The 14,463-nt window shown below is 37.1% G+C and overlaps 1 protein-coding gene across 2 annotated transcripts in view; it reads right to left on the bottom strand.

Annotated features, from left to right (window-relative positions):
• Positions 1–1,888: 1,888 nt before the first annotated feature.
• Positions 1,889–14,463, bottom strand: part of Dsd (attractin-like protein dsd) — a 35,176-nt gene continuing 22,601 nt past the window's right edge. Inside the window, exons 4-12 of one of the 2 annotated variants that reach the window (XM_077422642.1) lie at positions 14,266–14,463; positions 13,166–13,764; positions 12,606–13,077; positions 11,934–12,357; positions 11,705–11,848; positions 11,466–11,615; positions 10,976–11,363; positions 10,541–10,778; positions 1,889–10,245 (exon numbers count right to left, since the gene is read on the bottom strand). The exon at positions 14,266–14,463 is cut by the window's right edge and continues 200 nt beyond it. In XM_077422642.1, coding sequence (XP_077278768.1) covers positions 10,000–10,245; positions 10,541–10,778; positions 10,976–11,363; positions 11,466–11,615; positions 11,705–11,848; positions 11,934–12,357; positions 12,606–13,077; positions 13,166–13,764; positions 14,266–14,463 — 2,859 coding nt within the window. In that variant the 3' untranslated portion in view covers positions 1,889–9,999. The remainder of the gene's footprint in view (positions 10,246–10,540; positions 10,779–10,975; positions 11,364–11,465; positions 11,616–11,704; positions 11,849–11,933; positions 12,358–12,605; positions 13,078–13,165; positions 13,765–14,265) is intronic. The other variant, XM_077422643.1, reaches the window with a different exon arrangement.

The following is a 14,463-nucleotide window of genomic DNA, read 5'->3' as shown; positions in this document are numbered from 1 at the left end:
ATATTTACAGATACAGTAGGAGAAATGGAGACACGAGTTTGGGGATATGCTGGATACGATTCAACAATTGTTGGCTAAGTACTGGAACGTGTACAATGTCAGCATAGTCGTAAAGGTTTATCCCTATGGACAAAATAAATTTGTCCATTGTCTTGAAAAATCGTACTCGCACTCGTGGGACGATCATAATCAAGCGGATTTTTAAATTCTATCCACTGAGAATCTGATGGATTTCACCGACGTCAAATAGAGGGGTGTGCTCGTAGCGAAAGATAACTGTATAGTGACTAAGAAACATTGAGTTTTTGAGAGGTAGTAAAAATGTGACGAAAAAGATAGAGAAGTCGCAAACGAGCAAAAAGCTCAAAGCGCAGAGAGACAGCGACGATATCAACGCGCTTGGTTATCGGGGGGAACGTATAAACCGAGGTCGATCAATTATGTAGATAACATCAGAAGCGAGCCGTTAACGTACAAGACGACGCCACTTCTGCGCGTGCTAGAGGTATGGTCAGAGCGAAGTAGTGTGTAATTATTTGATGGCGATTAATTTAGAGTCAACAATGTCGCTCAACCATGTCTTTCTGACAGCAAGGATGTTTAACCGATGATAGATCACGAGGTCCTTAAGGTATTCCTTTCATGACACCAAAGTCTTTTTCGGTACGAGAAAGTTAAAATGCATATCTTTACGCTAGACAAAAATTAAACCACATTACCGAACATATAAAGAAGAATTATGATTTTGAAAATTCGATATTTTATATGTGACGTTATCGAAAAAGTCTATTTTCTACATTTCAATGTAATAATAAACAGAATAACAAATTTATTTTGCCAGTGAATAGAATAACAATTAAAGTAATTTAAATCGACCGTAACTGATGGCAAAAACATTTCGATTGGATTGTTTGGCTTTTTTTATTGAAAGTGCTAGTCAAATTTATCGGCGATTTCCCTTACAAAAACTTGAATCCATTGCAGCTTTAAGTTTTTTGACTCCTGAAGTTATTAAAGGAAAAACTATTCGTTCAATTGCACACGTATATCCTCATTTTCCGTTATTAGTAAAAGAAAGTGATTACAATTCAATTGTCCCACGAATGGAGACAATTAAAAGCTTTTGCAAATCAAGATGAGTATAATATTGAGTCATTGTCTGTTAGTGAATGCTGGAGAAGAATTAGTATGCTTAAAAAAAGAGATAACTCTCTGCTTTGCCCTAAGTTGTGCAATTTTGTGAAAAAAATATTAACATTACCCCATGCTAGTGCTGGTGTTGAACGAATTTTTTCCCATGTAAAATTAATTTTAACTGATCGAAGAAATCATTTAAAAACGGATACAATTGTTGGTATTCTACATGCCAAAAGAGCAGTTAACTCCTGCTATGATTTTATTGTTACGGAGTAAACACCGAGCATTATATAATAAATCAATGTATGATCATCACAAAGAATGCCAAGAATTAAGTGATAATGAAAATGAAGTATAAAATATACTTTATCTTCATTATCACGTGTTTTTGTAAATAAATATAATTACTGTATTTAATTTTATTATATTAATTTTATTTGCTATTTATGTATTTAGCAAAGAATTTATTCCAGAGTTTCAAAATAAAATTATTTGTCTATTATTTAATGTTATAATTATAGTGTATTTCCCTCATCTGAAACGACTGAAACATTTCAGGATTTTTTCCTAATTTAAGGATAAAATTTAGGGATTCTTATTTTTTTAATGTAGAACACTGCTTATAGACTTGCTACACCTGTCTTCTTACATCATCATGATTCATGATCGCCCTTGCATTAATTTAATTTTCGGGGAAAATAACACACGTGTTTGACAGGGAATAAATAAATACACGGGCACACATGCACGATTAAGTTTATGTATATCAATTTTATTTAAACAATATCTGTTTTATTTGATATAATACAATATATACCATTCGTCTGCACAAGCTCGCACGACGTTCGCAATAATTTTCTACGCATTCTAACTTCTAGCACAAAAATACGAGCATAATTTCAAGTCACCTATACACGATCTCACACACTTACATATACGCACATACGCACATATGCACATACGCACGCGCATTCTCTCCCTTTCTCATTCTCTCCTCATCCTCGCTTTCGATTCTCTTCTTCAAGATAATTCTCTTGTTCTTTATATAAGATAAGTTCTCTAGGAAAAATGAAAAATGTGTCATTCGCCAGACCTTTTGACAATCCAAGTTATTCTTCTCCTGACTAACATGAATTTTTTCATTAAACACATAGCTGTCCACTTCATCACGCGATCGATTTTCAAACGTCATTACCATTCGCGAGCGCGAATCGATGGTGCGATAAATTAAATTTAATCTTTGCTTAGGAGTACGAACCTCGATTAATACATCGTGATACACATCGTGGTATGTAAAAAATATAACCAAAAAAATAAGTTACTATTACCCAGACAGCACACAATATCCTATATGGATGTGTCCATATTATGTCCAGAATGCCTATGGACGTTATATGAATATTTATAGGATATTGGTGCTATCGGGGTACAGATACATGAAATCATTAAAAATTCCACAAATAATTCTGCATAAATCCTGCACGAATCCTGCATTCCCAAGTTAGGGAATTCTTTTTACATCTCTCATTTGTGAATCGTTAATTATAAAAAGTTATCCTTGCAAATATAAGAAAAATGTAGGAAAAAGACTGAAAGACGCAGCCGGTATCTGATTGGACGATTCAAGAGCAAATAATTTCTTTTACTTAGACTGAACACTCGAGAATTTTGTTGCAAAAAAATGTGTCTCTCGGAGAGCAAGTCTTTTACTCTCGCCGATAGGTATTACAACCATCCATTCGCACGCGGTCACGCTCATTTCTTATTGTAGACTAGATAAAGCTGAATATGTGTGATTGGATGATAAGGTATGCGCGTGCACGGAGCTGCAATCGTTCACGCTTCTTCTCGTCTTATTCGATGCATTTGCGCGACAATCTAAAAATATATCCACAATTCTCGTTCTCGCAATTACTTTCTCGGTTTAACTTCCGACGGTACAGGATATGCGTACTGGGTTCTATTGTAAATATCGACAGCATGGCGCGCGCGCGCACGTGCTTAAATGTGTTGAACTATAATTCAAGCTTCAACTGAGACGTACATTTTTATATATATTTTTAAGAAGTTTCGTCTTCTACAATCAGAAGTGACGAATTTTATTTTATATAATTTAAAATAAGTAAATTATCATATTTTCATGTACAATATAACGTAACAAATTAATAGCTAACAAGCCAACAGGTGTGCGCAACGTTAAAATCATACGGAATTTCTGGTTTCGGCGATATAAAATTTCGTTCGATTTAATCAATGTTCTAATTCATCAAATCCGTAACGAAAATTGAAAAGACCTAAAGCTTTTAACTGAAATTTTTCAAGTTATGTTTGACAGATCGTGTAAGTGTCGCATGTGAATTATTCGTATGAAATGAATCCAAAGATTTCTACGCTCGCGATACCTTTTTATCAATTGAGAAATTTTGATGGTTCTTTACCACTCGGCACGCTACGCTCCATTGCAATTTAAAGAAAATAAAGAGAAACGAGAGTTAAGGGCCTCTTTTTAAGAGTTTTTAATGCAAAAAGAGAGAGATGCCACCCACACGTATAAAATCTAAAAATAGTTCAAAAGTTCAGCACACGGCACGCCAAGCTCGGCCGGGAAAGTCTAATTCTCGAGACTAAAAATACCTTACGTTGAAAAAAGTAAGCTGAATAGGCAAAATGTGGTGAGGCGAGCGAGCCACTTTCTCCCTTTAAAACGATTCCATTAAAACGTAGAATAACTCGACTAAAAAAAAAAATCGAAGATTATCTTTGACTTTTTGCGCGCGTTTCGAAAACGAACAGAGATATCATCTTTGAGATACAATCGTTTCGGAAGCCTTTCTTCGTTGCTTTCTTTTTCATCGCTTGAAATAATAATAATAATAATAATGTTCCTCCGTATGACGTTATATACACAAGTAATGAGCTTATATGTATAGGATGAAAACGATCGTTATTAAGCTCGAGCGGCTGTAGCACGCGAAAGACTGTCAAGGGTCCACATGGGAGTGTTACAAAAGCTTGGGACTTTAATCTTTCTCAACGAGAAACGTTGTAGTACGATGTACATAGTATTGGGAGATGGAAGAAGAACGTAACGGGCGGCGATAAATTTCCGTGAGGATAATTCAAAATCGCTTTGACACTTGATACACACCTCGCTCTCTCTAACGACGATGTCGATCCAAAGTAAGAAGGCGACGCTAATATCGCGTGTACAAATATTTCTCAGACTTTACACTGTATAATACATACGCGTTACATTGAACGCGCGTTTGCCATCACGTTTCCATTTTATTCGTTTCTCAAATATCCTCGCGAGACTCGCGTCGAAGAGATTTAAATCGTTCCATCGACCTGCAGATTTTTATCAAATAGTTTGTGTGCCTTACGCTTACGCTCGAATAAAAATAAATATCTTCGATTGTGTTCCTAGAAAAATCGTCGCGAGCTATGTATAATATACACAATCACATGTATACTTATTCAGTTAGATTATTAAGTATTCTTATTATACGCTCGTCTGTGTTCCCGGTTCTGGGTGTCTGCGTATATGTATACGTGTGTATGTATATATATGCGAGAACAGTCTCTCTCTTATTCTGTAAATTCGAACTTTAGTCGTGTCCTGACGCATCGCGATATCTTCCCGTTCGGTGAGCTCGTGATAAGCATCGTCCGAGTTTCACATACCGGCGGCGCTTAAGAATCCTTAACGGCTAAGATCGGTGACTCGAGTATCCGTAGAAATGGATATATATTTTACATCGTCGTACGCCCTCCAACCTTAAGATCTACATTTTACGATTAAAAGATCTCGAGAAGATCTCGCCTCTCGGAAAGATCGCAAATGTTCTTCGAGTCTTCGCGGGGAAGGAGAGATTTCTCCTCTTTTGCTCTTTTTCCTCTTTCGAAAGAAGAAAATCGAAGGGATTCTTTGGGATCGCGATGGGAGTACTTGCGATGTTCGTTCGCTCCTACGCGAAACGTCTTGCGCGGGAATTAAGGGACAATTAGTACGCGACTGAATCGATCCACGTAATTACAAATTTCCTTCTAATAGCATTTTATCGATTTATAGTTCTAATAGTCTCTATTATACAGTTAATGACTTTATTCTACTTATTCTGCTTTCGAATATGACTTATTTGAAAAAATGTATGTTGAAATTTATACACAGTACGCCTTGACTTATCTGACCGAAAGATCGTTCCTCATTCTGTACATACATATACACATACATTCACAGTAAAAAAATTTGTGTTAAATTCAACACATTTCACATGTTCCAAACGGTCCACTCAAATTTTTGTGTTAATTTAACATTTTTGTAGGTACAATAGACATCTGTATATATATATATAAATTGTATAATGTTAAATATAAATAAAAAAAATATATTTTTTTAACAAAACTACATTATTTTTATGTTAATCTTACAATTAAATGTAAAATGTGATATTTTAACATTTAATTTACTTAAATATAAATTTAACACAAAAAAATTACATAATATAATCAAAATTAGTTAAATTAACACATAAGTATGTTACATTTTTAACACAAAAATTTTAACAAGATCCATTTTTAATAAAAATACACAAAATTTTTTACTGTGTAGAGGAGACCGGGGCTAACTCGACACCGGGGCAAACTTGACACTAGGCTTTTTGCCAATTTAAATATATCGTAGAAACTTGCCTTTTCTACTGTAAATGCGTCTTTATGTGTCAGTATTATCAACGGAATTTGGTAACATTCTGAGTTATAGTGTAATTTTTAACGCGACATAAGCGTTTTTGATAGTGAAAAGTAATTTTTCTGATCTCTCAAAAATGGTCTACTCTTTCATCGAGCTTTCGGGCAAAACTAAGCGACGTACAGCAAAATTTCCTTAAGCAATTTTGTACCTGAAGGAACGCTCTTTAAATGTGTCCATTAACGTTGCTTGAAAATTTTAATTAATTGTTGAAAATTGCCTTTGAAAAAATTGTGTCGAGTTAGCCCCGGTCTCCCCTATATATAATATATATATATATAAATTATGTAACATATTATATATAATATATATAATTATACATATTTTTTATACATATAAGATTAATTCAATTATATGTACTAATACATACATGACAGATTTTTCATTGAATTTGGAAGATTCAAAAAATAACGATAGAAGATTCCTATTTTGTCCTTTAATCTTTTGTGCCAAATAAATAAAGGCAAGAAGAGTGAATATGTGCGACGTATTATACTATTCTATTTTTATATATTATTTAAGCCTTTCTAAGAGAGCCTCTTAAGAACGACGAACAACGCTAGTCCCGTCGCGATCCCAAACATACAAGTATGCGTGATCTTCGTCGGAAAGAGAGGGAGAGAGAGAGAGAGATAAGAAGAGATTGCGGAATATCGATGGTTCGCACGTGTTATCAGTCGCAAAAATCGATCGGCGCGGTGGGGGAGACCGGCCGTCGTCTCGGGGTCGAAGACGAAGCATATTGTATGTAAAAGATCAATGAAGTAGAGGAATATTATATTGGCAGTGTTACAGTGTACAACAAACGCGACAGACAGAAAGTCGAAGCCGGGGCGTACGTTTGAGAGTTTTATCCTCCGAGGGCGAGACTCTCGACGGTGATAATATCTAGTCTAGCATAGAATTGAAAGAGCGACTTTCAACGACCGTTCGTTCAAGAGTTTTATCTTTCGATAGAGTCTCGATGGAGATATCCCGTTTGAAAACTTTACTCTCCGAGAGCCGACCTTCGCCCCTCGATGGTAAATTTCTCAAGTACAACGTAAGAACGGGACGAAAAAAAAACATATATGTATATATGAGCGCCGGTGGACCGTCGTCCTGATAATTTAGAATCAACACTGAAAGCATCGAATATTTACACGTTGAAAGTATCGCGAATTCAAACGATATTTCTAATAACATAGTATACGCCTACTTTTTACCGACGTAAAAATTTATTCTAGACGAACAATATTTTCAAACTCTCTTGCGTTTCAATCTCGATCCTTTCGTTGCCGAAATTACTGACACGCGAATACGAAAGAGTAAAAAGCGATACTCTCGGTAGGTCTTGATAAAATTACTTGATAATTTTGATAACTATCAAACTGTCGGAAATAAATAATCGCACGTGTCGTGGCAACAAGAGAATCAAAGATATAAAGACGCTCATTCGTTTATATAAATTATATATACGATAAAAAGTATTTCGCAATATAATATATCCAATAAAATATATTTTAATAAAATATACTTGTTTTTTTTTGGCGCTCATAAGAAAAGAGTTAATTATTATCTCTTAAACGAGATTACTTCTCACGCTAGAGTACAAAAACTGATTGTATCAAAAAGTAAATTCGACAATAAATAATAATCAGATCTACATTACCGTTGACGGAAAATTATTTCTTAAAAACGCGGCCAACAATTACAAAATTATTTCTAATCGTTACATAATAATCGATTGATTGTGTTGCGTGCTATCTAGTCCTCTACGTGCGCAATAACGATTTTATTCATATCTATAGAGCTTTCTTTGGTACGAAAAATATATTTGAGATAGAATGCGCATTTTATCGCTTAAAAGAGAGCGATTCTAATTTATAATATATATGTATATACGCCTCTCCTGACCGTCGTCTTTATATAAATTAATATTTTAAACAATATAAAGACAAAGAGTTATGAGTATTAAATGTCATAATAAAATGCATTGTATTTGCGCTAATTCAAGTAATAACAAATCGTCGTTTATATAATTCGCCCGCTCAAATACGCACCAATTACATAAATACAATACCATACATACATATGATAAATATATATGTATATATGTATGTATATACGCACGTACATACATACATTACGCAATAAAAAAAGCTTAATTATTGTAACACAAGTTAACATATTTATAGAAGAAATATGTAATATATGTACCTATTTGTATGAATTTTACGGCAATGACTCCCTTTTCTCTGTTACCATGAAAGTTTCGAGAAGAAAAAGACCGGTTTCTTAATATAAACACGTGTCACGCGCGCATAAATCGGAGTGCGCTGGAACTCTATGCACTTGTCTATGCGTTATCTCTCGCTAATAAAGTATACAAAATTTGTGGAGTTTTCGCGTTGCAAGTTATTTCCTCGTATTTGAAACGGTAAGAAGTAAAGTATAAATTTACTATTAAAAAAATGGAAGTATGCGATATTCATCACTAATTTAAACAAACGTAATACAAGCAGAGGCTTGTAAATTCTTTAGAAAAAAAAAAGGTAAAAAACATGCAAATCTCGTAAACACATTAGTTAAATGCTCAGAAAGACAGTCATGCAACCAGCGTGCGAGACAACTGGCACCGTTACTTGCTCCATGAAACAAAAATGTAATTTCAAATGAGATTCTTATTACAATGACCACGTTGAATTCTTTCCGTTTTTCGCTTGCTATGGCAAAAAGCTCGAGCATGACTGACGCATTGTTAAAAATGTGTAATTAAATTACGCCATTAATTGGTGTCAATATTAAATTCCGCAAATTTTCAGTCGTACAACAAAAATTAATTGCACAATCACAGTGAATAGAGGTAACAAAGTAAAAATACTTGCTCCTGCAAATGATTCTGACTGACCAAAGTTTGTTTCGACAAATAATCTGCATTTACACCGAAGAAAGAAAGACTGATTTGGCACAACATTCTAATAATCTAATGTAAAATGCGCACAAGACTGGATACGCGATTTGTACCTTCCTTAAATCTGTACCGGCTCTGCAATTGTTATCTCTACTCACTTCGATCGATTTAGAATATAAGTTTTACACACTACAAATGGATGCATAAATAGTGAGATCTTTGACGTACTCACTGCCTTCCCGTCCACTCGTACGCCTTTTCCATCTTCACTATTAACGATCAATTTCTTTTCATACGAATCCGACAAAAATACAGCCTATTTATAGCTTATGTCGAAGCGTTGTACTTCTTCGAATTTAATCATTTCATCAGTAACATTAGATTCTTTTAATAACTCTTTCATGGCATTTACAAAGTTTTATCCACTGCACTGTAGAAATTATGCCAAAGAAACAATAAAAATATAAGAACTTAAAACAAAAGCTATTTAATTTTTTCAGATTTAAGCAGCATTTTATTTCATAAATTTCTGAATTTTTATCGCAGTTTTCTTAGATGTTTTTTTTTATATTTACACACGATAATTAAATATATTATATATAATATATCCTAAATTATATATAAATACATTTTTTCTAAAACAGATGCAGCGAATAAAAGCTTTTCGAATATGCACGAGACCAGTTTATTCACGCGACCAACACATCGTATTGTAACATCTTCGACAAAAACGATTATCTAACCATCTATACAACACTGTACACCGTTAATCGAGATCTTTAAAAGAAACTCGATTACGTTTCCGAATGTTAGCCGAGTGATCAATCACGGCCCTTTCGATACATGAAAACATATCATGCAGCTCGAGTCTAAAAAGAAAATGTTACTTACCATGATTAGCGGACGTAACCGGTCGGAGCAGTCCATTCGCTCCTCGGCTAAAGGCGTTTCCTTCTACTCGATAAGGAAAGCATATATCTATATCTAGTGTTACACGCTCAACCGACTCTTCGGATAAAATAACCGAATTGTTCGATTCACCGATCAGTCGCGCGTCAACGAGTAAAATTTTCGCGTATGTTCTCCGTTTTCATCTCAGCGCGATTATCGTTCGCACGAAGATAAATTGTCCTGCCGTATCAAGCGCGGGCAAGATCACAGAAACAACTCTAAGGCTTATCATAGTCACATCCTATCGTGATATCTCGTTGGTTTACCGCTAAATGCAAGTAGAGTCCGGATGTTGGCTGGCGGACTTCCTTGTCTTCTTCGGCTCCTTCGTCGTTAATTCCTGAGATGGTCTGCGTGGACTGCCTAGCGTCACCAAAGCGGATGCCACGGCTAGGCCAGCGCTCTGTCCGGCTGGCGTATAAGGCTCGCCGCCAGTCGGCAATCTGACTAGCAGCGACAGAACTGCCGCTCTGTTACCACAACAAGGCTCCAGTGCGATCGGACTAGGAGCATCCTATGCGAAAATAACATATCCGATAAAAATATAAGCCTTAATTGAATTATGTACTCTAGTTGCAAGATGTAAGAATTCACGTAACAGCAAAAATAAAATATCTAAATTTCTTAAAAAATGTGTAAGAATCTTCTCTGAGAAAATTTACCTTCTCCTTACCACAAAATCATTTAATGTTAAACGTGTAATTAAATGTGTTTAATTAGAAATAAGTGCAGAGTTACATATGTCATTAAGAATATGTAAACATATCTAAGAATATGTAAAAATATCTAAACAAAACATTTACGTTTACCTTCTTTTTTTTACGACAATTCGTAAAGTCGGCATCACCGCGTTCTGGATCCGAGCTGTCAACGTCGCGCCTCTCGATCTCCACCAGAACTTGACTGAACGCCCTGCTGGCCATTTGTTCCATTTCCAGGAAGAGCCTTTGTCTTCGTCGATACATGTCGTATTTTTGCTTGATCTTCCAAAGAATGGCGGCCACCAGTAGCAGAGCAAGGAAGCACCTGTGCGGTGGCATGTAATCTCTAGTTTACAAGTAAGTACTGCCTGAGGTTCAACATGGCAAAGAGAGTATAGAAAACTTAAAAAAAATAAAGCGTACCAATGGATCTGTCATATCTTAAGATTATTCTTCGCGCATTGCACTTATACATTTAACAGAATTTTAATTCGCTTTATTTTGGATTAAAAAATACTTGGAAGTCCAAGTTATGGTACTCACGTGCAGAATGTAATAAAAAACTGCTGCAGATTCAGTTTCGAATACTGGGAGAACGAGATCTGGATCCACAGTGGCGGTTGAAAGTCATAGACATACACGTAGAACGTAGTGAGAGTATTATTATCTTCGCTACCGAAATTGTAGTCCGCTTTGCTGAAACGTTGCTTGTACATGGTCGTCGTACAATTTGCGCCGAGCAGCAGCGGTTTTTCTGGACTATTTACTTTCTTAATGGTCACGTTCATCTTGGCAAGCACGGAACACGTGATAGAAAATTCGGCATCAATGTCGGCTTTCGGTGGTGAATTTTTGAAGTTGATCGCCCGATAGTGACGATCCTCTTTCTTGCTTAGATTAAACGTAAATTGGTAATCGATAGCCAAATCATCTAAAACACGAATACATGAGCGGATGGAATAATTTAATAATAAAGTATAAAATAAACTACTAAAGTATAAAATAAAAAGTATATTCCATCAATTAAACTCACAAAAACAGGATCCTTTATTCGTAGGATCTCCGTGATAAAGACCAGATACGTCACAACGCTCGCAGTGATCGCCGATAATGCCTTTAGTTGTGCAAAAACATTTGCCCGTCTCGCTCGTGCATTGAGTGCCTTGATTGTTACAGGAGCAAGCTATAATAAGAGCACACAAATGTCATTCAAATGTCTTCTTGTTTGCGAATAATAATGACATAGCATGTGGAAAAAAAGATATTACGTACGCTGACACGTAGCTCCATTGAGTGGACTACCATAATAGCCGGGAATACACTTATCGCAGTGTGGTCCATAAGTCAAGTTTCCGCATGGCTGAATGCATACGCTACTGTTTGGAAGACACTTACTGTGACCGTTACACTGACAAGCTGTGAAAATCAAGGAAGTCGAATCAATAATTGTGATAAGGCGACATAAAGAGAGCTGAGATTCAACAAAAAAAAACTTGCTTACTTGGACATGTTGTGAAGTACCAATGATCGAAAAAACACGTGTTTGAACTTTTGCTGCTAGGGCCACGAGCTCCACCAGGCATGCACGAACCTTTCCCGGTGCCCGATCCGTCGTCGCACCAGCCGCAACCGGGGTCCGATCGGCAAGCGGCGCATGATGAATAAAAGCTGCACCATTCCCTGCCGGTCTCCATGGCGCGGCACCGGGCATCTATCGTCGTCCACTCGCGACACTGTCCATATGGAAAACTGGCCGGGTACGCATTCTTCTCTACGCATTTGGCCTCGTTTTGACACCAGATGCAGTCAGATTCCGTGCAATTGCGGCACGACGTGTACTCCACGCATGGACTGCGGCATGTGTCCATAGTCAAAAGCTGCCCATGCAGTACATTATGTCCCGGGATCGTGCTGTTGAACACTCTCTATTTAAAAAATTAATTGTCAATCGTTAATTTCTTGCAAGCTGGGATTGTCATGAGAAATATATCAAATATTGCATCTTCATTAAATATACTTCACTAGAATATATGCTTATAATTATTTACTATGTGTTTAACGTTTCGAAAGAAGATATTTGTGAATATATGAATATTCCATGTTTCGTACCCCCCCCCCCCTAATCCTGTATAATAAAATGCTAAATAAAGTGTTAAAATACTCTCATACACACCTCTCGAGTTTTCGGTTTGCAACGGTCGGGTCCGTTAGACCATGACCAAGTGCAATGCGGATTGCTGAAGCAAGCATGGCATGTATGCAGTTGTAAACACTCGATGCCGGTTTTCATGTTACACTGATTCAGTTCCGTAATGGCCTTCGAATTTGGCGAGTTTACATTGTCCCGGCACATCTCGTGGAAACAACTCTTGCCACACCACACGCAATTATACGAGGTCTGTACGCACGCGACGCAGTCGGTGAACAGCTTACAGAGTTCTCCATGCGATGTCATACCGCGTGGCGGCCCAACGCCCAGACATTTCAAAACTTCGTCGTATTCCTTTTCGTTGAGCACGTGCTGCGGTATCTTTGTGATGTGCAGACATCGACTGTCCCGCTTATGCCACACGCACTTCACACCTATCCTGGCATTCAGGCACTGATTCTGATTCGTGAAATACTCGCAATTGCCGGGGGTATACCTACACAATAACAATATCTCAGCATCTGCAGATAAGCGGATAAATAAGCATCTTTTTCCATTTAAAACAAGATATATTAAATTAGTACCTTAGCATGTCAGAGAGCATTTCACCGTCAAAGCCGCCGTAGATATACATCGACTTCTCGAAGACGGTCGCGCTATGACCGTATCGCGGAAGATCGTTCATATCTTTGGGCATGGTGTACTGGTGCCACGTGTCACACGTGACATCATAACCGAGGGTATCAGCCGAGTAGCATCGCGCCCCGTGCGATTGCTGCGTATCGTTGTGCATATTACCGCCAAACACCAACATTAGTCCACTCGTGACGAAAGTGGCCGTATGAAAGAAACGCGCCGATGGCGCTGACGTAAGCAGCCGCCACTCGTAATCATTAGGATGATACGAGTACAGCCGGCTGGTCAAAACATGCGTGCTTTGTGACTCCGACACATAACCACCATACACATAAATGAGATTTGTGAGGGGATCGTAAGCGGAACTGTGCCCGTAGCCGCCCTTCACTGGAAAGCCTTTCGTCTCTACGATCTGCCACTCGCGCGTACCCAAAGAGTACTCCTGGACGGTGTTTAAGTAACCATATTGCGGCGAATAGCCGAATATCACAATCATCTTCTCCTTCTTGTCATAATTCTGCACCCGAGTCGCGGTATGTCCTGCTACCTGTAAAAATGATTTGTTAAAACAATCAAGATATCGTACGAGACTCAACTGAGAGTTAAAAAACAAAAATGAATAACATTAGATTAACGCTATTTAGAAAATTTCCAGCAATTAGTAGTTTAGAATTGTTAAATCGAGATTATATCGACTATAATAAACATAATTTGTTATTTTATAAATCCAAAATTAATTTTTTAATTAATTCTTGGCTGGCGACGATTCTTGAATCATTTGAGATTCGGTATTCGTTAGTTTTCAAAGATTACTCATACATCTCCTTTACATTGCAAGGGCGTAAAAAATCAAACTCAAAAACTGCTACTTTTTACTGCTGTTTTGAACTATGTATATTTATACTTTATACGCAGGGCGAATTTTTGATTATCTAATAGAATACGGAAAGAATGACTCGGCCACAGTTCTCCAAAGCGTATACATCTTCAGGCAAGCGGTTTAAATATATCACACATTATATTCTTCGGATTAAATAAATATACGCACCTTCAGTGGGCCACACATCGTTTTGTTGTAACAATCATCGTCGTGCACAGTGACGTTTTCCCAGACCTTGGCGGACACGTCGAATGCCCAGATCTCATTGGTCACCGTAGAGTTCTGCACGACGCCACCGTACATGAATATCTTGTCGCCGAACAGCACACACGAGTGCGCGTACCGCGGTAACGGCACTCGGCCCTC

The sequence above is a fragment of the Temnothorax americanus genome, unplaced genomic scaffold, assembly GCF_048541705.1.
Source record: "Temnothorax americanus isolate GAGA-0224 unplaced genomic scaffold, ASM4854170v1 Scaffold72, whole genome shotgun sequence".
Classification (NCBI taxonomy): domain Eukaryota; kingdom Metazoa; phylum Arthropoda; class Insecta; order Hymenoptera; family Formicidae; genus Temnothorax; species Temnothorax americanus.
The sequence above is the reverse complement of the archived record's forward strand: the minus strand, read 5'-3'. Positions and strand labels throughout refer to the sequence as shown.